Genomic DNA, 23,359 nt, shown 5'->3' with positions numbered 1-23,359 from the left:
TCAGCAATATTCCAGCTATATGGCGGCGGTCTGTAAAGAATCTAGTCTGGACCAGACAATCCAGTGATCAACAGCATGAGCATCGGGGATTGGGAATTCGAACCGATGACATGTGTCAACCAAGCCAGCGAGTCTGACCACCCGATCCCGTTAGTCGCCTCTTACGACAAGCATGGGTTACTGAAGGCTCATTCACGGGTCTAACAGAACGGAAGTAATGTATTAAACCTCATACAAAGGACAAAGTTTTACAACATGTAATTCATCTTCAATCTTAAGAGATTAAATGCCATTAAGATTATAATTACAGGCATTTTTCAGTTCTAATTATCCACGAATTTGTATAATTGTTGGAAATATTAAATATTTTATGCTCGAACCGTGACATATATCAGTATAATCACTAAGCTTTATGCAGAGTCTAACAACATAGGGTCTACAAGGTACTGAAATTAGTGTGATGTCCCTTCATTCTAATATCTTGCATATCTGTTCAAGTGATATGTTCCAAATTGACGGCATTTTACTCTTTTCAAAGCAGTTTTGTTTTTTCTGTAAAGTAGTCAAGAGAAGTTGTGTTTTAACACCTCTGCTGTACACCATCTATTCCAGTAGATTTACCAGTGTCTGTTTGGTTTAAAACAACCAATACGAGACCTCCAACACTGAATAGAGACGCTCATATTAAATGCACGTGCAGCTCGCTCCCCCAGCTGAACACATCAGGTACTGTTCGTCAACACAGCCACCGGCTTGAAAATACTTTCATATATACAAACATATGTATATTCAAACATAACATCATAGTCACAGTCGATTCAGGAAGGACTTACGAATGTTTCAATCCGAAAGTCTGTGCTTTGTACATGTTATTTTGGCTGTGTTGGTTGAGTTACTCGGGAGCCCATACACGACACGTCCTACCGGTGCGAACTCCACACACCGTCATTTCTTGTACAATATAACTAGTCCTACATGTGTTATCATTGTACGTATCCCACATTTTGAATTTACATGATTTTATGTGTTATATAAACTGAATTATCACTTCTTGTACAATATAACTATTTCCACATGTGTTTTCATTGTATTTATCCCATATTGTGCTGTGACATGATTTCATGTGTTTTATAAACTAAATTATCATTTCTTGTACACTATAACTATTTTCACATGTGTCATCGTTGTACTTATCCCATATTGTGCCGTAACATGATTTCATGTGTTATTTAAACTGACTTATCATTTCTTGTACACTATAACTATTTTCACATGTGTCATCGTTGTACTTATCCCATATTGTGCCGTAACATGATTTCAACTGTTATATAAACTGAATTATCATTTCTTGTACACTATAACTATTTTCACATGTGTCATCGTTGTACTTATCCCATATTGTGCCGTAACATGATTTCAACTGTTATATAAACTAAATTATCATTTCTTGTACACTATAACTATTTTCACATGTGTCATCGTTGTACTTATCCCATATTGTGCCGTAACATGATTTCAACTGTTATATAAACTGAATTATCATTTCTTATACACTATAACTATTTTCACATGTGTCATCGTTGTACTTATCCCATATTTTGCCGTAACATGATTTTATGTGTTTCATAAACTGAATTATCATTTCTTGTACAATTTAACTATTTCCACATGTGTTATCGTTGTACTTATCCCATATTGTGCCGTATCATGATTCCATGTGTTATATAAACTGAATTATGATTTCTTGTACAATATAACTATTTCCACATGTGTTATCGTTGTACATATCCCGTATTGTGCCGTAACATGATTTCGTGTGTTTTATAAACTGAATTATCATTTCTTGTACAATATAATTATTTCCACATGTGTTATTGTACTTATCAGAAATAACTTGTAAGCAGTAACATCATTCCAGCATTCCACACAGAAATTTGTATTTCAACAGTTTGTAATCTGGGCCATGAGGCCTCCAATACTGATTAAAGACTGAAAGACTAAAGATTTACCATTCTTTAACAAGAAAACTGCTCTCTGAATTTCAGATCGGGAAACGGGTTTTCACAACAGATGAGTTTACTTACAAATTATTTGCTGGTAAACTTCGTTATAATGTCGTGGACAGCCAGTGAAGTTGTTATTACAAAATGTGTTTCATATGATTTTTTTTCCATTTTGATAACACGCAATCATGTTCAAAACAAACGTTACCATCATCATTAACAACTTCTTGTGGAATTCCACGTTGCCTCTCATTTACAAGTCCCAGTTTTCCAGTCCATTACAGTTGTTTTAGAGTTGATCACATCAGACATAATATGAAAGTTAGAGGCTGTTATATTAAATAAATATTTATGAAGACTGACTGACTGAGTTTAGTTTTACGCCGCTTTTAGCAATATTCCAGCAATATCACGGCGGGGAACACCAGAAATGGGCTTAACACTATTTACGAAGAACAATAATATAGCTAACTACAGCTCAACCTGTAATTGACAGACGAAAAATGTTCCAAGCCAATTTGATCAGAAACCCTCCACGTTACAATCAACAAGAAAGTCCAACAATAAACTACTAAAGTGATTTCGTGTGTCGTGTCAGTGAGGTGTATTATCTACTCCCTGTACAAAATCAATATGAATTTGAGCCTACATTCCACACAAACACTGACTGACAGATAATAATTGGCTAATGAACATAACTTTTACCAATATTTGTTTTCAATAATAGAAGACTTAATTAGCAGGATTACTCAAGTGAATAGATTGATCCTGTTCCACTGTTACTGTTACGGCTAATATGACATTTTAATGACGTCCCAGTTACTACTCAGGAGTTCGTGGAGGATACGACTTATTGTGAAAACGATTAATCTATCACCATGATTGGTGTTGTTCTCCTTTCATATGAATAATACAGCTTGAATTGATTCCTGCCGATACAGATTCTGACCAGTATCAAAGGTATACCTTCAGACTACATCAGGGGTGGAACCAAGATGAGGCTTACAACGAGAAACCTGGTGATCGCTGTTTCCTATGCCTTTCTACAAGGTATGTTTCTTATTTTATCATTGAGATTGTGTAACCTAAGTAATCAAATGTTGGGCCAAATTTCTCAAATTGACTCAAATTGTCCAAAATAAATCTACGGGAAGCTATCCCAGATGGTGTTCAACTGTTTTGACTTGTACTACATGTGTTGGTGTTTTCAAAGTAGAATGTGTGTTTTGCATGTGCTTGTGCCATTGCAGCCGATGGTTTCTTATTAAGACATAAGGTTTATGACCGAAGCCAGAAACTGCTGGGTATGGGTTTGGATATCCGAATTTGACCGAAACAGTTCAAGGGGAAGGATTGTACGATATGTTTTTGTGTTTTCAAAGGAAAAGGTTTGATTTAATTTTTATATACGCTTCTGCTGGTGCCACTGATGGGGCAAGATATGCTCATCTTTTCGAGAAGACTTCTAAACACCTTCTAATTGGGATTCATTCACATCTTACGATATGTTATAATTGTGGAAATGTCTTTGTGCTTCTTTTAATTACTTTTCTTTAAGCCACTCTGACGCTATGCCCATAAGATGTGTACTGTCTTAGGTTAGTGTGGTGATGTAGAGCATAGTTGTAATAGTAGTAGAATAATTGGTTATGCACTTTTTACGATCAAGTGGTGTGGCAGTTCAAAACTGAAGAGGGACAAACAAACAAACCTTTGGTATCGTATTAGATATCTGACATACCGTTTCAGGTGTTTCGTGAAGTATTTTGCATAGTACAGAATTATATCGTGGGAATCTATACACTTACTCTCCTTATATGAAGGACATATCATCGATAACGTTTACGTTACAACAGAACACTTTCTTATTGATTAGTGAACATATGTCAGAGAGCTTGTCAGTGAAATGTGAAAGACTTGATTGACTATAGATCCTCAATTATATATATTTAATACTCTGTAACTTTCACGAGACAGGGAGAATTCTATGTAAAACAGAATTTTGACTGTTCTTCAAAAATCATAATATATGTCATTACATGCACATGCTGTAATGAACAGTATATTGATCAATCAGAAAATTTAAGAGCCGGGTCCGTGTCCACAAACAACAAAAAAAGTGTCCTGAAACCTGATGTATCCCACTGAGTGAACATCTAGATGTCTGTGCGAATGGAAACAATATTAAATTTGCAATGATTCCTTTGTACCAAGTTCAAAATTCGGACAAAGTAAAACGAATATTAAAAGAACACTACTTCAGATATAAGTTCAAACCAATGCTCAACCATTGCATGCTTTGACCTTGTCGCTCTAGAATGTTGTCCCTATTGTGACGTCACAATACATATGTAATGACGTCATACTGTAACTGCTACAATCTCCCTGAAGAGTAAAGAAAGAAACATGCTGGATATATATGTAGTGAGCATATAGATAGATATATATAAAGATAGATATAGACTCAGTAACAAAAGTTTAAAAACACCCATATCCTGGCAATTGTAAACTCCAGAAATGTAAGCATGAAGTCAGTAATTTCTGGTAAGAACTGGCATGTCACATCGCACAAACGCACATATTGGGCGGTACAAAACGCATGTGCATCCTGTGGGCTACACTGCATATGATTTAACAGAATATGGGTCTTACTTTAATTCAATCGTTAAAATCATTTTGAAAACAGCTGCACACGTCAGAACTGCTTACTGTCAGATAGAAAACCAACACATGACAAGGTTGTAACACCATGGGGCTTCACATCGGAATGCCAGAAAATGCCAGACCTGAAGCCATTGGAACGCTGAGTGCCGGGATGAGCTTACAGTAGGTTGCCAGACATTTTCAGGTCCACCATAGTACCATTTCACGTCTCCAGTCACGCCAGGTACAAACTGGAACGGTGAAAGGCCGCCCGCGCAGTGGCAGACCTCGGAAAACGACGCCACGTGAAGATCGTTATCTTGTGACGCCATCACATCGCAACAGATTTGCCAGTGCACCAGATCTTGCTCAAAGTCTTAGGCGGACTACAGGAACACGAGGGCATCCGCAGCTCTTCCGTAATCGTCTCCGTTCTGCTGCGCACCGTGCCCGTCGTCCCCTCAAGGCTATACCTTTTTTAACGCCACGTCATGATCAAGAACGGTTAACACGGACGCGTGCCCGTCTTGCTCAGTGGAAGGAAGTGCTTTTTTGTGACGAATCGCAATTGTGCCTGCAGGTAAGAGATGGCAGAAGTCGTGTGTGGCAACGTCGAGGAGAACGTTTTCAACCTGACAACGCCAAGGAGCGTGACCGTTACGTGGGTGTAATTGTCATGGTTTGGGGAAGGGGGGCGAGAGAGGCCAAAGTGATATGATTGTGATAAACGACACCCTGACAGCTCAGCGATCTGGTGATGACGCCGGTGGTCATACCCTTCATTAGGCAACGTCACGGACACCTTTTCCAATAGGACAACGCACGTCCACATACAGCTCGCCTGACTCAAAATCTGCTGCAGTACAACAGCATGCATTGATGTCTTAGCATGGCCAGAAAGGTCACTAGACCTTGCCCCAATCGAACATGTCTGGGACATTCTCGGGAGACGCCTGCGGAAAAACCACCTTAACATCCAGAATGTCAACGACCTTGGCAATGCCCTTCAGCTGGAATGGGGAAACATCACCCTTCATCAGGTTCGGCAGCCCATCCTAAGAATGAAAATGACGTTGTGTGGCGGTACAGCAAGCTGAGGGCCGACGCACTCAATACTGACCTATTCTTGTTTATGTGTGTGAATTTCACTGACCCACCCCTCTCACATTGTGGTGCACATGCTTTCCATTTTGTAATTTTGTAATGTTTGTTTCAGTTTTGTAATCGAAAATGGTCAAAGCAAAGTTTAAACCGATGCAGTGATTCTTATCCTCATTTCATTCTGTTTATCGGACTGTTTCATTGGATGTTGCTAAACTTTTGTTACTGAGTATATATATTTGTGTTCTGCTGAATGTTTGTGGAGTATATAGCGTACATCAAAGGCTATATGTTATGGTAGTATCATAAGCTTACAATGGTCAATTATACGAGTCATGAATGGTAAAGGTTTCTGTAAATGATCCATTGTCGCATCTATATATGTATGTATGTATGTATACGTATGTGTGTGGTATGTATGGTATGTACGTACGTATGTATGTCTGTGTGTATGTATGTCTGTCAGTGAGTGAGTGAGTGAGTGTGTGTGTGTGTATGTATGTATATATGTAAAGTAATATAGCATAGCCTCTTTCAAATACCATCCAAGCTTGTTTTGTCATTGTCAAACATAATCTGAGAAGGATGGTGTCTGACTGTGTTTCAAACAAAAGGCCTGCTTCTCTGTCAAATTCCAAATCAAATTGTCAAATTCAGATGAATCAGTTAAAAATCCGGCATAACATGTATCTTGACGTCCGATTTAAGCACGTTTGAGTCCTATCGGTGTGCACGGCTGGTACTAGCCTTGCTCCAATCTGTCCTACGCTATACCGATGGGTGTGTAGTAATTCTATCCTTTAAAGAGGCAAGTTTGTTATTGATGATTTGTTTTAGAAATGATCATTTAAACTTACAATTATTGCCTTAGAGAATTGGCCAGTCTAGGCTGCTGCATACATTCACATGAATACGGATCGCAACACCTATGATTTTTACTTGCATTTTTGTATTCGGACCCTCTAACGCACCATACACTGGGTTTAGATGTGCGATCAAAGGCGAGAATATGTATCCGATTTCAATTGAAGCTGTATTATTCACACAAAAAGGAGTACAGCACCAATTAAGGTCGTATCCGCCTTTGAGGAGTAATTGCAAGGAATTGGGACGTCATTAAACATGTCATCTCTACCCTGACAGTGCAACACGTGTGCCCGCCACTAATCAAATAGGAATTTACAATAAACTGTACGTACAGCTCGATAACTTGGAACGTCAATTGATTTTGTGGTACCGATTTCGTTCTTGATAAGTTAATATGGGGCCTCTTCAGATGACAACTGCTCAAGGATGGCAAGTCAAGGTTTGTTGAATGCTGGTATGTCGCTAATGGCGGCTGCAAGAGATGTTGCAAATCATCCGTCAACATTCAGCCAATTAACCAGAAAACATCAGCACATTAATAACGTTAAACACCGCGCCTGTTCCGGACGACCACAGGTGACAATTCCCAGGAAGGATACAGTTCAGGGCCTCCTTTCACAAAGCACTAAGGTGATCGTAAGTCACTAAAGTAACCTTAAAGCAATGTTAAAGAATGGGAGTTAAGGTTTACCTTAGTAAAGGTTGTTTCGTGAAAGGAGCCCCAGAAACACAAGACTTCATCCGTTTATGTCAAGTGGCGTGTTAAATAACAGAGTTTCCTCCGTTTGGTCGTTCGCAGAAAGGTTCAAAATCGCTAAAATCAACCGGGTATAGAGCCAGACAACCTATCAGACGTCCGTTATTATTCCATTTTGTTTTGTATTGTGTCAGCCTTGTCCGGCTATCTATAGCCTGTTTTTATAATGTATTGCTGTTTAGAATAATTTTGTGATAGTCTAGTCAGTTTATCGTCGTTTTATGACAGATATTTATTGCATCTAAGTTGGCTTATACATGTATTAATATATAGCTTTCATAGCTACGATATCATTGAAATACTGCAGTCAAATGACAGCACCTGTTAACGTCATATGACCATACTTATGAGCACTTCAAACCACACCAGTTTGGGGCCGTAAAATAACTATAAAATTACCAAATTTTCCCATGTTTTCTTTACTCAATACAGTTTTCCGTTTAGATTTGCCATTTAAGCAATCCGTAAGGGTCAGTTTGTCCAGATAGTAATAGAAATTGAGGTTTTAATATGTATTGATACTGTGAAAACTATTGGGTGTTGCGATACTTTTCCCATGAGTATATATCTGACTGAGATTATCACATAGACTCCATGACCATTTGTACTCAAAGCTCAGGACAAATTGGATGAAAATAGCCGAAAACAAAATTTCAGCATTGAAATACTGGCACCAACGTTACCGTTACTTAATTCTTGGTATCCGACGTACTATATTGGGGCGTGCGAATTCAGTCACAACCCTACAAAGATCTGTTGAACTGTTATTTAACAAAGAAAGAAAAAACCTCAATTTTGATCGGTCAATAGGAACAAGACTGACAAACTCGAAGGCGAAATCATTGTGAAATCAGCATACGAGATCGATAAATAATTAAACAATTATATTGAAACATTCGCATAGGTTTATAATCAAACGGGTAATGACTCCTAGAGAAGTAATTCGGTAATCCAGAATTCTGTTCGAAAAGGAATTAAGTTTGAAGCGGACAACATAGCAAGGGGATACGATTAAGAACAATATTCAAACCTTACAAAATAATGCAAGGTATTACTCGCAGTTCTCAATAGCTTGCTAGTGTAGGACTCAGTAGAGAATGACAAGAAGAATGATCTTCACACATCTGATTGTTTTTTGTGAAATATGAGCTCGCAGAGGCTCGCTCCTGCTCCTATGTATGATCAATTATTAATTTTGATTAATCTTCGCTGACCGAGACGTTTCCAGATTACTCTTGACTCCAAATCTCAGTTTAGTCACTGGCGCACAACCTCTGAACTGAACTGAACTTTATTTACACTCTGGTAGCGTTCTGTGGCATTAGAGAACATCAACTTATCAATATCAATATTATCGACAACTTCTATAAGTTACATACATGTAAGACACACAAAATGGTAATACACTGACGGGCAAAAGAAACTATACCAAAATTTTGATTCCGATGTTTTGATTTTTTAACAGAGAATTTTGTTTCCAAATTACAGAAACATATCACCCAAACACAGCACACAACACTCTGATCCAAAGCGAGAAGAAAATACATTGATTACCGCGTAAACTGTTTTAATGGTAAAAAAATCTAATGCATCACAAGATCGAAATGCTAATGCTTCTACATAAACAGTTACCAGACGACTACGACATTATGGTATTTATCGACCGTTCCGTGGGATGACCTTGACCCCTCATCATCGACGTGACCAACCCCGGTGGGCCCGTACTGTGCAGCACTGTCAGAATCGAAATTGGCAACGAATTCACAATACTGATTGAAAGCCGTTTCCAGTTACACAGAGCAGATGGTCGTGTTCGAGTCTATTGCCGTAGAGGTGAGAGAACTGCACCTTGCTGTATTCAAGAGACAGCTCCATTTGGTGGAGGAAGTGTCATGGTATGGGGTCGCCAATGCAGAGATTTGACGACACAGCTTGTTTTTTACACAAATTGAACAGCCCAGCGTTCCACTGATAAATTTTAACGTCCTGTTCTACTCCGGTTCCTACAGCAACATCGACATGTCATGTTCCAGCAAGATAACGCCAGACCTCATACTGCCAAGATTGTTCAGAATGTGTGAGTGAGTTTAGTTTTACGCCCCACTCAGCAATATCCCAGCTAGATGGCGGCGGTCTGTAAATAATGGAGTCTGGACCAGACAATCCAGTGATCAACAGCATGAGCATCGATCTGCGTAATTGGGAACCGATGACATGTGTCAACCAAGCCAGCTCGTCTGACCACCTGATTCCATTAGTCGCCTCTTACGACAAACATGGGTTACTGAAGGTTCATTCTAACCCGGACCTTCACGGGCCAAGATTGTTCAGAACTTTCTTCAGCTGAATAATGTTCTGCCATGGCCACTTCGGACCTCTCGCCAATTGAACACTTGTTGGAGCACCCTGACCGGCAAATTCGTACATGCGACCGACCTCCTGCCAGTCAACAAGCTTTGGTAAATGCACTCATCCAGGAATGGCAGGCTTTGCCAAACAACGTTATTCGGCGATCGATTAACTCTGTTCGATGTCGTGTTTAAGTATGCATCGATGACTATGGAGGTTATACCCGTTACTGACACTGAATTGTGTATGATAATGACTTCTCTGACAAATCTTCACTTCGCCAAGTTGAGATGAGTGGCGTATAAAAAAATCTGCAACATCAGATGATGAGCCTGACCGTCCGATCCCGTTAGTTGCCTCTAACGACAAGCATGGGTTGCTGAAAATGAGTATTATAACCCGGACCTTCACGGGTGTAATAAATTAGGAGCAATTAGGAAATTGGCAGTATTTTGTAAAATGATGTCTCATTCTAAGCAACGCCCAAAAGAGAAATAACGCAAGAATGTGACATTGATCATTTAACTGGTTAAATGCATGTACAGACATAGTATGTTCTCTCAATAAAGCGATATGTATATAAACTGAACTGAATTATATCAAAACAAAGGTGAGTGCGGCGGGGTGACCAGGTGGTTAAAGCGTTCGCTCGTTACGCGGAAGACCCGGGTTCGATTCCCCATATGGGTATAATGTGTGAAACCTATTTCTGGTATGACTCGCCGTGATATTACAGGAATATCGACAAAGGCACACGCACAAGTGGCGTCATCTCTGAATCACAGCTGCAGTTTTTTCTTCTTGAAGCAGGAATGCAGATTTACAGTTATTGTTTAGGATCAAAATCACGGGGTTATTGCCGTTGTCAACACATACTCTGTCCACAACAACATGGGCGTTCTTGTTCCATCTCATCTTATTCATAGAGAAACATGTTTACAATACAATATTTTCAGGTGTTTCCGTAGGCAAGGCGGAGAACATTATGCTGGCAAAGCCCAGTAAACTCAACAGGGTTGTGTGGAATGCTGAATTCGCCAATGATGGTAACAACAATCCCGGATCCCAACCAGCTAGAGCCTGGTATACTGTGAATCCCTACTGGCAGGGGGATCTACAGGGATACTTCACTGTCCACAACATCTCAGTTACGAGTGACGTCACCCATAATTATGGTAAGTCTGTTATAAACCCGTTCTGTAATTTGTCACATTTAAAACACCACAGATCCTTTGGCTTTGTAATTGTAAACACCATCTTGCAGTAAACCCATCTGCAGTTAATGGCCCCGTTACTGTGATCCCTATCGGTTGTCGGCAAAGGTTGGCAGCGTGCTTCCCTCGCTTCGGTTCGAATAATATTTATAATATCAAAATAAAATATCGCCACCATCAATGGTAGACTCTGATTTCCTCAGAGGATTGTGCTCTCAGATTTCCAACCTCATAAGTATTAATTACTCACGGACAATATATTTAATTCAACATTTTAAGCTCCACTCGTGACATGTCAAATCTTTCTTCGCCGCCCTTTTCCCTGCCGGCTTCCGGTCCAATGGAGTGAAGGAACAAGAATAAGCCGAAATTAAAGTATCATATTGCCTAATTCCACCATTTAATAAAACTGTTGGGAGTTACTTTTCTTTCCTGCCGTCGGTCTTGTTAGAATTTTCTTATCATTTATTCCACAAAAAATCACTTCTGGCAGCAAGAGAGGTAACACCGCGAGTATTCCAAATAACGGACCTGTGATTCAACAAGGATATTTATATTTAACTCCCCCTGTTCCTTCACTCCGTTGAACCGGAAATTGGCAGGTTAAATGGAGGCAAAGAACGATTTGATATACCACGAGTGGTGCTAAAAATGTTGAAATGAATATATTTTACGTGAGTAATTATTAAATGTTAAATATGAGCTTGGAAATCTTAGAGCACAACCCTGTGAGGGATTGAGTGTCTACCCTTGATGGTGGCCATATTCTATTTTGATATTGAAAATATTTTTCGAACCGAATCGAGGGCAATACGTTGCCAGACATTTGCTTCGCGCGCATATAGGAAGACAGGTAATTTTCTTTTGTTGCACAACCTTATTTGCGCTACAGTTTGACTGTGCATAAACACAGATGATTTATTCCATATTCTTGGCAAGACTCCTGGTTGGTTGGTTGTTTAATGCCGCACTCAGGAATATTCTATCTATATGGCGGTGGTCTGTAAATAATCTAGTCGGGACCAGACAATCCAGTGATCGTCAGCAATTGGGATACGATGACATGTGTCAACCGAGCCTGACCACCCGATCCCGTTAGTCACCTCTTACGACAGGCATGGGTTCATGAAGACTAATTCTCACTCGGATGACTCCTGGCAATTCCCAAGCATACATGAAATCAGAGGCGTTGTTTTTTATCATTTACGCCATATTCTTAAACTTAACGCTTTAGCGCTTACAAACATACTGAGGTACTTTGTGAGTCACATTTTTCATCTATTGATGATTTTAATTTTGATGCAACAACAAATAGTCCCTTATAACGAAATATTCGCGTAATAGTTGGTCGTGGGATGTCTGGGGGAACAGCACCTCATCTCACACATACTGAAATGTATTGTGCTCCGACGCTCATACGGTTTGCCCTCATTCTATGAAGATTCATACTTCAAACCATGTACAATATATATATTCCATATGAAGTATATTCCAAATTGGCAATGGACACTTTGATCATATACTCTTCAAAAAACAGAAAATTGAGAAAGGTAAAATTTCAATTTTAGGAACATATTTGACACAAACCAATCCATGCTGTATCCCAGCATGTGGGGGAATGGTTGCCGACGACAAAACGTTTGAAAAAGGAAACGTGTAACAAAATCGTAACGTTACACTCACGTCTGTAATGAATCGTCAAAACGCACCCTACATGAAATGCACGAGCATCATGAAATTGTGTATCACCCTGAACTGAAGCCTATGACTGTAGGTTTTAAAAAGCCACATCAATGGTACTCCACATGCATTGCTATAAGCCACTATAGACGACAAGAGAATGAAAAATCAGACAGGAGCTCAACGACACAACGCAAACGGCCGTTTACAAGGACGGACATTGCAGTGTGATGTGGCAAGGCACTACAGCGTGTCAAGACAGACCATCTCAAACCTATGGACCCGATACAAAAATACTCGGAGAGTTAATGACAGCCCCAGGATTGGTCGACCTGGCGTTACCGCCGCCGCCCAGGATCGCTACATCCGGTTTTCGTTCAAACACCATGGCCGCATCATCCACAACAATCCAAATCCCTAGACTGCTCCGAATCTCCGGCCAGACAGTGCGCAATTGGCTATGGAAAGCCAGACTTTTTGCCAGAAGACCAGTTCAACGTCACGTCGTTCCCTACATCAGCATTGAAGTGAACATATATATATATATGTAATCAAAGTCAGACGCCTAACCCACCCAGCCGTAATCACAGCTTTCGGCCGTGGGAGTCGTGCCAATTTACACTTATTAGAGGTGTACACAATCGAATCCCGGATGGGACTCAACCCAAAACAGTACTAGAATTTGTACTTTACTAAGAAAGTGGAATCCCAAATATAACATATGTTGTATTTCACCACTTTCTAAATGGCATCGTGTAATCATAGCTTTCGGCCGTGGGATTCGTGCCAATTTATACTTAACAGAGGGGTACACAATATCCGCAGTCTAGACTACCAGTTGTCCGACTTCCATTTTTGTGGAAGTTGCGCTGGCTGAGCGGGTTAGGTGGCTGACTTTGTGAGCTGGCGATTTGGTGCCTGACTCTGAGGGTGTGGGTACGAATCCCGGATGGGACTCAACCCAAACATGTACTAGAATTTGTACTTTACTAAGAAAGTGGAATCCCAAATATAACATATGTTACAGCTACATTAATCCTCAGCAACATATAAATAACTTGTTACAGTTATACGTAATTGATTGGGTACAATGCTATTTTGATAAGCATCTTGTCAATCTTGGATCCAACAGGAAAAGAACTTGGGAGTGCATACGTGGAGGTGCACGCCAGTGGCAACAGCAGTTGTCCGGACGGCGACATCTTCATCTGTGGCCAGTGTCCAGCAGTAGTTGGTAAAGGAGAAACCTTCACGTTCACTTGTTCCCATCCACGGCCAGTGAGATTCGTGAAGGTCTGGCGAAACATGACTGATCGATTAGTCATTTCAGAGGTTGTGGTGCATGGGACTCCAGCGACAACAAGTGGTAATATATGTAACTAGTCCTCTGTCTTTCTACAGCAATATAGTCACCAGCCCGTCGTCTCTGTGCTATTTAACCTATCTGGGTGTGTTTTACCCACCAGCAGCATTTACCTCCCTTTACATCAAATGCATAACAATGAGTTGTGTAACCATATACCATCCTGTAGCTGTCAAAACAATTAATGAAAGACAGAAAATAAAGTCACATTTTCATTCAAATATATCCACTCTCCTTGCTAACCATGAAGGATTCATACGAAAGCTTGAACGGTGAAGAAGACAGAAGGACCGAGAAAATATGTCATCCTTTGAATACGTGTGTAATTTAAATTTGTCGATATGGTGGCAGTCAAAAGTAACACAGCCCACCCAGTCTTCATCCATCCCCTGGAGCGTTGGGTTGGTCTAATGGTTAAAACGTTTGCTCGTCACCCTGAAGATCCGGGTTCGATTCCCCACATTGGTACTATATGTGAAGCCCATTTCTGGTGTCTCCCATCGTGATAATGCGGTAATATTGCTAAAAGCACCGCAAAACTAAACTCACTCCACAGTAATATTGCTCCAACATTGCTAAAACCACACTCACTCATTCATCTATCCCCATCGCCGCATGACCGTGTGAGCAAGCATCAGTTTCGAATCTTCAACCATGTGGGGAATCGAACCAGGGTGTTTCGGGGTGACGAGCGAAAGCTTCCACCACTAGGCTATGTTAGTGGGAACAGGTACTGGCTGGCTGCCGTTTGTTTCAAATCCAGTGGCGGATATTTTCGAACATGCGTAGAATCTGTAATATTTGTATGATTGTATGCCTTTTTGTGGAATTGCAAATGAAGAAAATAGTTTTCTGTCTACTAATGACTTCTCCCGAAAACAATATTTGGTTTTGCACCCAATTACTTTTAACTATTGGTGTTTTGTTTGGTAAGCTGTTTCTTCCCGCACAATTGCCTTAACAAAATGTCACTATTTGACGTCACGTTCTGTTGCCACTCACATTTCCTGGTGTCTTGAGTGTTTAATGTGATATTTAAATAAGTATTCTATTTATTGACAGTGTTTACTTTCAGTGACCAAGTATAGTAGGGCGATCGCCACGAAAGTATCAACACCAATGACGTCACTCGCAGTTACTTCCGCCGCTGATTGCAGTTCCCAGTGTTACGCAAACAAGTCTTGTCTGAGTTTCAGTTACCACCCAACAGCTGCCCCCAACTGTCTCCTAACAACAAACCCAGAAGATGCAGCAGAAGCTATCGGATGGTCCACGTTCACCATCGACGTATGCTCAAGTTACAACAGCTGTGAATGACCCATTGTTACTAGAGCCACTATTAATGCAGAATCACATTCAAAAGTGATCAGAAATATTTTATATTGGCCATTATACTTTCTCGGTAAAGTACAGATACTTTTGGGATTGATCACTGACCGTGTTATCTCAAATACAACATGTGTTTCAGAACCATTATTGGTTCACTAGACCTTCTATACTGCAGAGATTATTTCTCTATATATGCAAAATCTTTTCGGAGAACATGGTGGCGTAACTTTGCAATAGTATTGTCTCATTACTGGATACACTACGTTAAGGGATTTTAGTATAATTACACTCGCTACTATAACAAACTTTGGTAGTCTTGCAGTATGTCCTTACATTGTTTTATTCCTCGAGACAAGAGAGATCCAAAATTAGAGCAAGAAGGATATTTTGTGATATGTGTTGTACTACGTTAAGACAGTACTTTTGAAAATACAACAGTTTATTAGAGCCTTTCAAGGCTAATCTAACCCAGAATATTTTAAAAAGTTCCAAAACAGTTTCACTATACATGAGAGGATTCACAACCTGGGCCTATTTGTTTAGCTTAACCACTATAGCCGCAAGGTGAAACTAATCATCCCGCAATATTTTGCCATCGTATACTACCATTGAGCCATTTACTTTTATATGGCTGTCATAGGAATTCCTTTTTAGTGATTATCATTTTGAATACAGATGGTAATTATACCACATTTATTTGCTGTTTGTTGGTATCACATCGGAGTGATTTCTGATTAGCATACTGTTTCAACGTGGGAAACAACACAACAGAAACTAGGGGCGAAGTATTTACCCAACAGTTTTGGATTAAAATCTTATCATCTGACGTGAGAAACGACCAACAACCAAGACCTTGTAGTGTAGACAAAATCTTTCAGCCAACCTTCTACGGAAGAAGTCTCTTTCGTCAAAGCTTCCGAACGGATTGCATGAACCAAATATTGCAAAACGCTACATCAGATCAGATATGCTGCAAGAAGCAGTCAGGAAAATATTGATTGCTTTTCTCGTCGAGAAAGAAATTCTGGACGATGACTTTTGGGCGCTGATAAAAAATAATACTTATGTTTTGGATCTATATAACTTGGAACGTGAAATAGAAAAAAAAAGATGGAAGCTGAGAAAGAAATAAAATCAGAAAGAATTTCAGATTAGGCTGATGGAAATTGAAGCAAAGATAAATAAGGATATTAAGCTGAGACAAATTAACTCACAAAATGACCCCTCTCAGACGTCCCTCCGACGTTCTGCAGATGGTAGATCGACTGCTATGTCAAGGCAGATTAAACTGGTTCAGCCCTTCTCAGTGAAGATCGTGACGTGTGAAGATCCGGATTAGAATTGGTTTTTAGCAATCCACGCTTGTCTTAGGAATGCTTCCTTTGGCTGCAAAATCACTGTGTTTGTTTTCGGCAGTGAGGGTTTTCAGGCATGAAGTCATATGGTTATAAACCAGAAGGTGTTCAGCCTATCCCAGTCATCGTTTAAACATTTCAAAGAATGGTTCTGAGTTTGTTGACAAAATGTCAAGTTCTGCACCAGTTGGTTCTAAAGTTATTTCAGGATTTTCGTCAGATTAGAGCTAACTTGTAAATGATGCTGTTCACCTAGCATTTTAGAGTTTAGAACGCTTGCTGTCAGAAATAGTCATTCTTTCCCCAACGCTTTTGTGAATGTCCTGTCACAACCTTTGAATCTTTCCACAGATGAGTTAACTTATGTAGAAAAGTCAGCAAATCTTGCTGTTGTGAGAGATTGAAATCTCCTTTTGTTAGTAGAGGTTTTGTGTCAGTTAAATGTAACAGTTCAATGGTTAAACCCATTGTCTTTTAAGGGACGACTTGGGTTGGTATTTTCCGATGTCCGTGGCGTCATAAACTCAGAGTTTTGTTTAGAGGCTGAATTTTGGTTAAGAATATATATTGAAGTTAATGTATATTAACTGTTTAGTGACTACATACACTTTTTTTAAACTCAGTTATGCGGCAATTACACCTCTGACGTCTGAGATGCATTTCAATGATCTGGTTTGATCAACAAAAATAGTGTACATAGAGTTCATATTCATAACAGAAATATCCAAGATGCACAATGTGTTTTAGTAGTTAATATTGTTCAGGCCGTAAATACAAATGCTGTTTATGGTTGTCTATATATAAGGATTTTACAACAACTTCTTTCAAATAAGACGAGTATATGGATGGCAACTTCATGTTTATTGTATATCACAGCGTTTCTGGGCTACGTCTTGCCCCTTCTTCCACCTGGAAGAAGGGGCAAGACGTAGCCCAGAAACGTTGTGATATACAATAAACAAAAACTTGCAATCCATATACTCGTCTTATATATTCACCAACTTCTAAATGCCTCTCAACAATCTCACAACTTCTTTTCAGACCGTTTGGGTTTGTGCTCAAAATAGGTGTTATGCAATTGATTTCTTCATTAAAGAAACTCTCAGTTTCATCCTGCGATGTTCGTGTTGTTTGTTATGTATGAGCTGTGAACTGCAATTGCCAAGCTGATGCAACTAAAATGTTAACCGATTGCCTTGGTGTGAAACCATCAAAACAAAGAAATGATGTAATTAACAACTAAAAAATCGATCACACTTAACCGAATGTAACAACCATAATTACAGACTTAAGATATTGTTATATTGATTCCGAAATGATAATCCATAACAGAACATGGTTTGAAATCAACACACAACAGGGATGGGATGTAATCAGCACTTGTATTCTAAGGCCACGTATAACAATTTTCTTGTTTCTCATTACCGCCAGACCCTAAGACTTTTTTTATTAAAAATGTTCTCTAGAGAAAATACAGCTTTACCTCTCAAAATGTGCATGCATATTTGACACTTCTAAGTTTTGATTTTCCATCAGATTCGGTGTAAATTACCACACAAATCAATGGATTTCTATCATAAAATAAAATAAAAAAGTAAATATTAAATCCGCCGGCCCGATCAATATGTTTTTGAAAGGTGATGGGAAACCAGAATATTTTGTGTGGCCTAATATTGACATAGTTCACAAATCAAAACAAATCACTGGAAGGTATCACTGTGGCAATACAAATTCAGAAGAAATACGGTAAGGAGCAGCGATTGTAGCTAAAAAGACAATGCAGGTATCAACCATCATATGTCAACAACAGTAATCATACTGAACATATTCATGTCTGTGTATGTTCACAGGCACCCAATCGCCAGCAAACAAAGTCAGCCGCCTAACCCGCTCAGCCACCGCGACTTCAACTAGTACTAAAATTTGTACTCTACTAAGAAAGTGTAATCCAAAATATAACCTATGTTGCATTTGACCACTTTCTAAATGGCATCGTGTAATCATACATATGCACAGTATGTACTGACAAGCTCCAGATTAACAATAACATGTAATTGATAACAATAGCGCATAATGGGGTGAGCCCACATGGAGAATAAAACAACAAATAGCACAAGTCCTGAAGTCGCGGCAGCTGAGCGGGTTAGGCGGCTGACTCTGTGTGCTGGCGATTAGGTATGAGGAGGGTGAGTTCGAATCCTGGATGGGGCTCAACTTAAAACGTACTAGAAATTGTACTTTTACTAAGAAATTGTAATCCCAAATATAACATATGTTACATTTGACCACTTTCAAAATGGCATTGTGTAATCATTGACACTTTAGTATTATAAAATGATCATTAACTGACACAATGAGATTAATTACTGCGATTCTTCAGTATATTTGGTTCCACTCTGTCTCATAGCAACAGATGTGGGATAAAATACCCTACAGACATACTTTAATCAATACCCAATGTTCTCAAATACGGCAAGTGGATAAACGTTCATCGGCTTTAATGTAGACTTGGTCTGTTTCATACATATTGTATACTTGAAACACGCATATACATAAGCAACCAACTGGCTCAGGTCGATGTGAATGTATAGAAGCATCTGGAAGAGGCATCACGGTGACGCATGCATGTATGGAACATGGTGTTCACTCTTTGCTTCGTCCTACTGGAAGGTATGTTTTCATTTTAAGGATGAAGTTCAACTGTTCCCAAAGATCAACTGTTCCTAAAGCTAAAGTAAGGCGTTGCATTCCTCACAAAACGTTGTGTTCAATGATATCGTCATAATATTACTTTTAAGGGTTTAAGACAATTGGTAAAAGGTAAAAGCAAATGTGAGTATGACAAATTCTGGGAGTCCTGATATGAACCATGTGGGAATTAGACACATGTGGGAATTAGACATACATAAACGAAAATGGCACCGATGTATTTGAGAAATGTAAACGAACAGATGTAAGCTTTAGATTAAATCGAGCTGCGGGACATCATCATTTTAGACATATATATTCCACGCATCCGTTACAATTCAATGCTGAGAAATACAACACGCTTAATGCATTAAATGATTAAAAGCAACGTACTGAATGAACAACGGGGAAAACTCTATGGCTATACAACTTCGTCAGTAGTGTAAGCAACGTTTCGGTGTAGATGTAGATAACACCGTTATCAAGCACTTGATGTACAATACTGCAGGAAATGCTTATATATACATGAGTAAAGTTTATACAGTGGTGGCTGAATGGGCCCGGTTCAACCAATCGGCTGGTCATGCCAAGCCCTGTGCATGTCTATTTTGCTGCACAAATGCAAACAAACTCTGTAAAATTTCTGTTAGATGCATTGGCTTGTGATTATTCTGTTTGAATTTCAAAAACCTCAATTTTGTACTTTGCCTAGAGTCGTATGCCCAGAAGGCGGTGGCTCATGGGCCAATCTGGTAGAATAATTACTTTCTATTTTTCTGATTGAGTATATCATCCCAGTAGCCTTGATGCTGCAAATAGGCGGTCCACTTGTTTTTAGCATTGTCCTTGTGATACTCCGTGGTGGGTGGGGAGCTGGGATGATGAATCTTATATACTTTAACATGAATCCTGAAACCCCCTTGGAAAAGAAACGTCAGATTGATACTGATGAAAGTACACCTGCTAGTTGTAGACCATCTAAGCAAGTAGAATACTGGCCAAGATTTCTAGTGATATAATCTCCAGATAAGAAACCAATTAAACTCGACCCGTTTGCTGTTTCTGAAGCAGTGTACGGTATAGCAGGTGAGGTAAAAATTATCAAACGAATGAGATCTGGATAGAATAGAATGTAGCAAACGACAACAAGCGTCTAACCTGCTGTCAATTGATAACTTGGCTGGATTCCCTGTTTCAGTGTCAATCCATCGGACCCTTAATTCTAGTAAAGGCATTGTAAGAGATAGAGATCATCTTTTAGAGGACATGACAGAACTTGATATCATGCTAGAACTCAAAGGCCAAGGTGTCACGTACATGAAACGATTTACAAGGCCTCAGAACTCAGAAGTGGTACCAATCAACACGTACGTGTTCTCATTTGTGTCTCCATCGGCACCAAGATCAATAAAAGCAGGATATTGTAATCTTAAAGTTGAACTGTATATTCCTAATCCTTGAGGTGTTTTAAATGCCCAAAATTTGGTCATGGAATAAATTCATGTACAAACCAAATAACTTGCGCTCATTGTGGGGAGCAATCACACGTCACAGAAGAATGTACCAACAACTTTAAACAAAGCGTCAACTGTACTGGTAGGCATTCCTCGTCGTCCAAAGATTGCCCAGTTTGGAAGAGGGAAATGGAGGTGAATAAGATAAAGCACAGTCAAAACATCAGTTATGCTGAAGCTTAGAAACTTGTACCAACTGTCCATGAAGGTGAATCGTATGCTTCAATTACCTAAAGACCATCCACGACCACAGTTTCAGTCGATTGTCAGACAGAGCTGACATGGACTAATTCTACATCTCCTGTACTTGTCCCAAATCAAGAACTGTCAGTGCGAGGAGAATCTGCTACACGGACTGCTGACGTGTTACCTGCTACAGTGACCTCATCTAAATATATCTCTTCTTCCCAAAAGGGTCCCGCATGTCCAAAGACACAACTAGAGACAAGACGGTCCTACAGTCCCAAACCCAGACAAGATTCATGTCCATTAAAAACTGTACAAGAACCTCAGGTTAAACAAGCTGTGAAAGGAAACCCCAAAATAAATAGACTCAACCAAAGCGATAGACTCGCTAAGGGTTCAAATGATGAGATCCAGCTCTATAATAAGTTTGGATCCCTTGAGGACATGGATGTGTCTGACCATAGCTCTGGTAGGACACATAGCTTGTCACCCTCAAGGAAAGCGAGGGGTAGATCTCCCGTACATCCTCCGTGGAAGAAATAATGTCTTCTGCAATAATTCAGTGGAATTGTAGAGGACTCAGAACTAATTTTAATGACTTACAGCTATTAGTCCAAGATCTTAATCCATCAATATTCTGCATTCAAGAAACCTATCTAAAGCAGACGGTTCATTTTGACCTACGTCAGTTTAATGCATATCACTACTTTTCTCCCCCAGGTAACAGAGCTACTGGTGGATCATCTATCCTGGTGAGGAATAATGTCACACTCAAAACAAATATCCAAGCCGTGGCAGTGCGACTTACATTGCAAGTTGCATTTACTCTGTTCATTGTATCTTCCACCTTCATCTGCTATCCAGTTAACTGATCTACAAGCTCTTTATGATCAACTTCCTAAACCCTGCTTGATCGTGGGTGATTTAAATGGCCACAACCCACTCTGGGGTGGTACTAATACCAACACCAAAGGTAAATTACTAGAGGATTTCATCTCAAATAATGATCTATGTATTTATAATGACGGTTCAAAGACATATTTACATCCTGGCACAGGAACATATTCAGCTCTTGATTTGTCTATTTGTGACTCCAACCTATTGAGTGAATTCGAATGGCCAGTACAACAATATTAAAACCCGTGAACGCAACTGATGTTCCTCCATCGTCAAGATGGAATTTTAAAAAGGCCAACTGGCCTTTATATGAAAAACTCAACTTAAGTTAAACCTGAACGTTTTATTAATGTTCCTGATGCTATAAAATATGTTTCTGACATATTAAGCACCATAGCTGATAAGTGTATCCCAAAGTCCTCTACAATTCCACACATACGGAAACCATGGTTTAATGCTGATTGCAAACAGGCTAGGAAGGCACGGAAAAAAGCTCAAGATTATTTCCGTCATCATCCTATGGTCCACAATTTGAACAAATTTAAAATCTTAAACGCTAAAGCACGGCGTACATTCAAACAAAATAAACGCCAATCTTGGCAAAACTATGTATCTAATATCCATTCCCGAACACCTTTTTCTAAGGTATGGAATATGATCCAGAAAATAAAAGGTAAGGGCTCTAGATTTAGCATTCACCATCTCAAAGATGGAAACCAGTTATTAACTAATAAATCCGATATTGCTTATAAACTTGAAACATTGGCACAACAATCTTCTTCCTCAAATTATGCACCCCAATTCCAAAAGAATCAAAAACAGCAAGAAAGAAATCTATCTATTTTACTTCAGATAATGGGGAAGATTACAACGAGTTATTTTCGACTCATGAGCTCCATACTGCTCTTGATCAGGCCCATGATACTGCTACAGGAGCTGATAACATCCATTATCAACTTCTGAAGCATTTATCTGAATCATGTTTAGAGACCCTTTTGAGTATTTTCGATGATATTTGGACATATGGGGAGTTTCCTTCCTTATGGCGCGATGCTATTATTGTACCCATCCCTAAACCTGGGCGTGATCACACTGATCCTTCGAATTATCGACCGATCTCATTAACAAGCTGCGTTTGCAAAACCATGGAAGGCATAATAAATAATCGACTTGTGTGGTACTTGGAAACTAATAACTTTCTAACAGATATTCAATGTGGTTTCCGTAAAAACAGAAGTACCATCGATCATTTAGTGCGTTTAGAGTCCTTTGTTAAAAATGCAATTATTCAAAAGCAACATGCAGTGTCGATCTTTTTCGATTTAGGAATATGAGGCATATGACACAACATGGAAACATGGTATTTTAAGAGATTGACACGATTTTGGATTGAGAGGCCGTTTGCCTCAATTC

At 39.4% G+C, this 23,359-nt stretch overlaps 1 protein-coding gene and 1 long non-coding RNA gene across 2 annotated transcripts; one reads left to right on the top strand and one right to left on the bottom strand.

Annotated features, from left to right (window-relative positions):
- The first annotated feature begins 2,950 nt into the window (after nt 1-2,950).
- LOC124262342 lies at nt 2,951-17,772 on the top strand. The gene is made up of 4 exons (XM_046696833.1): nt 2,951-3,053; nt 10,677-10,895; nt 13,747-13,980; nt 15,053-17,772. The coding sequence occupies exons 1-4, from the start codon at nt 2,999-3,001 to the stop codon at nt 15,292-15,294; spliced, it is 750 nt and encodes a 249-aa protein (XP_046552789.1). The 5' UTR covers nt 2,951-2,998; the 3' UTR covers nt 15,295-17,772.
- On the bottom strand, nt 12,008-19,085 carry LOC124262346. The gene is made up of 3 exons (XR_006894561.1): nt 19,073-19,085; nt 14,563-14,567; nt 12,008-12,085 (listed from the first exon to the last, which is right to left on the bottom strand). It is a non-coding gene; the product is annotated as an uncharacterized LOC124262346 (long non-coding RNA).
- Nucleotides 19,086-23,359: the final 4,274 nt, after the last annotated feature.

The sequence above is a fragment of the Haliotis rubra genome, unplaced genomic scaffold, assembly GCF_003918875.1.
Source record: "Haliotis rubra isolate DU_JTF1 unplaced genomic scaffold, ASM391887v1 Scf831, whole genome shotgun sequence".
In the NCBI taxonomy this organism is placed as follows: domain Eukaryota; kingdom Metazoa; phylum Mollusca; class Gastropoda; order Lepetellida; family Haliotidae; genus Haliotis; species Haliotis rubra.
The sequence above is the reverse complement of the archived record's forward strand: the minus strand, read 5'-3'. Positions and strand labels throughout refer to the sequence as shown.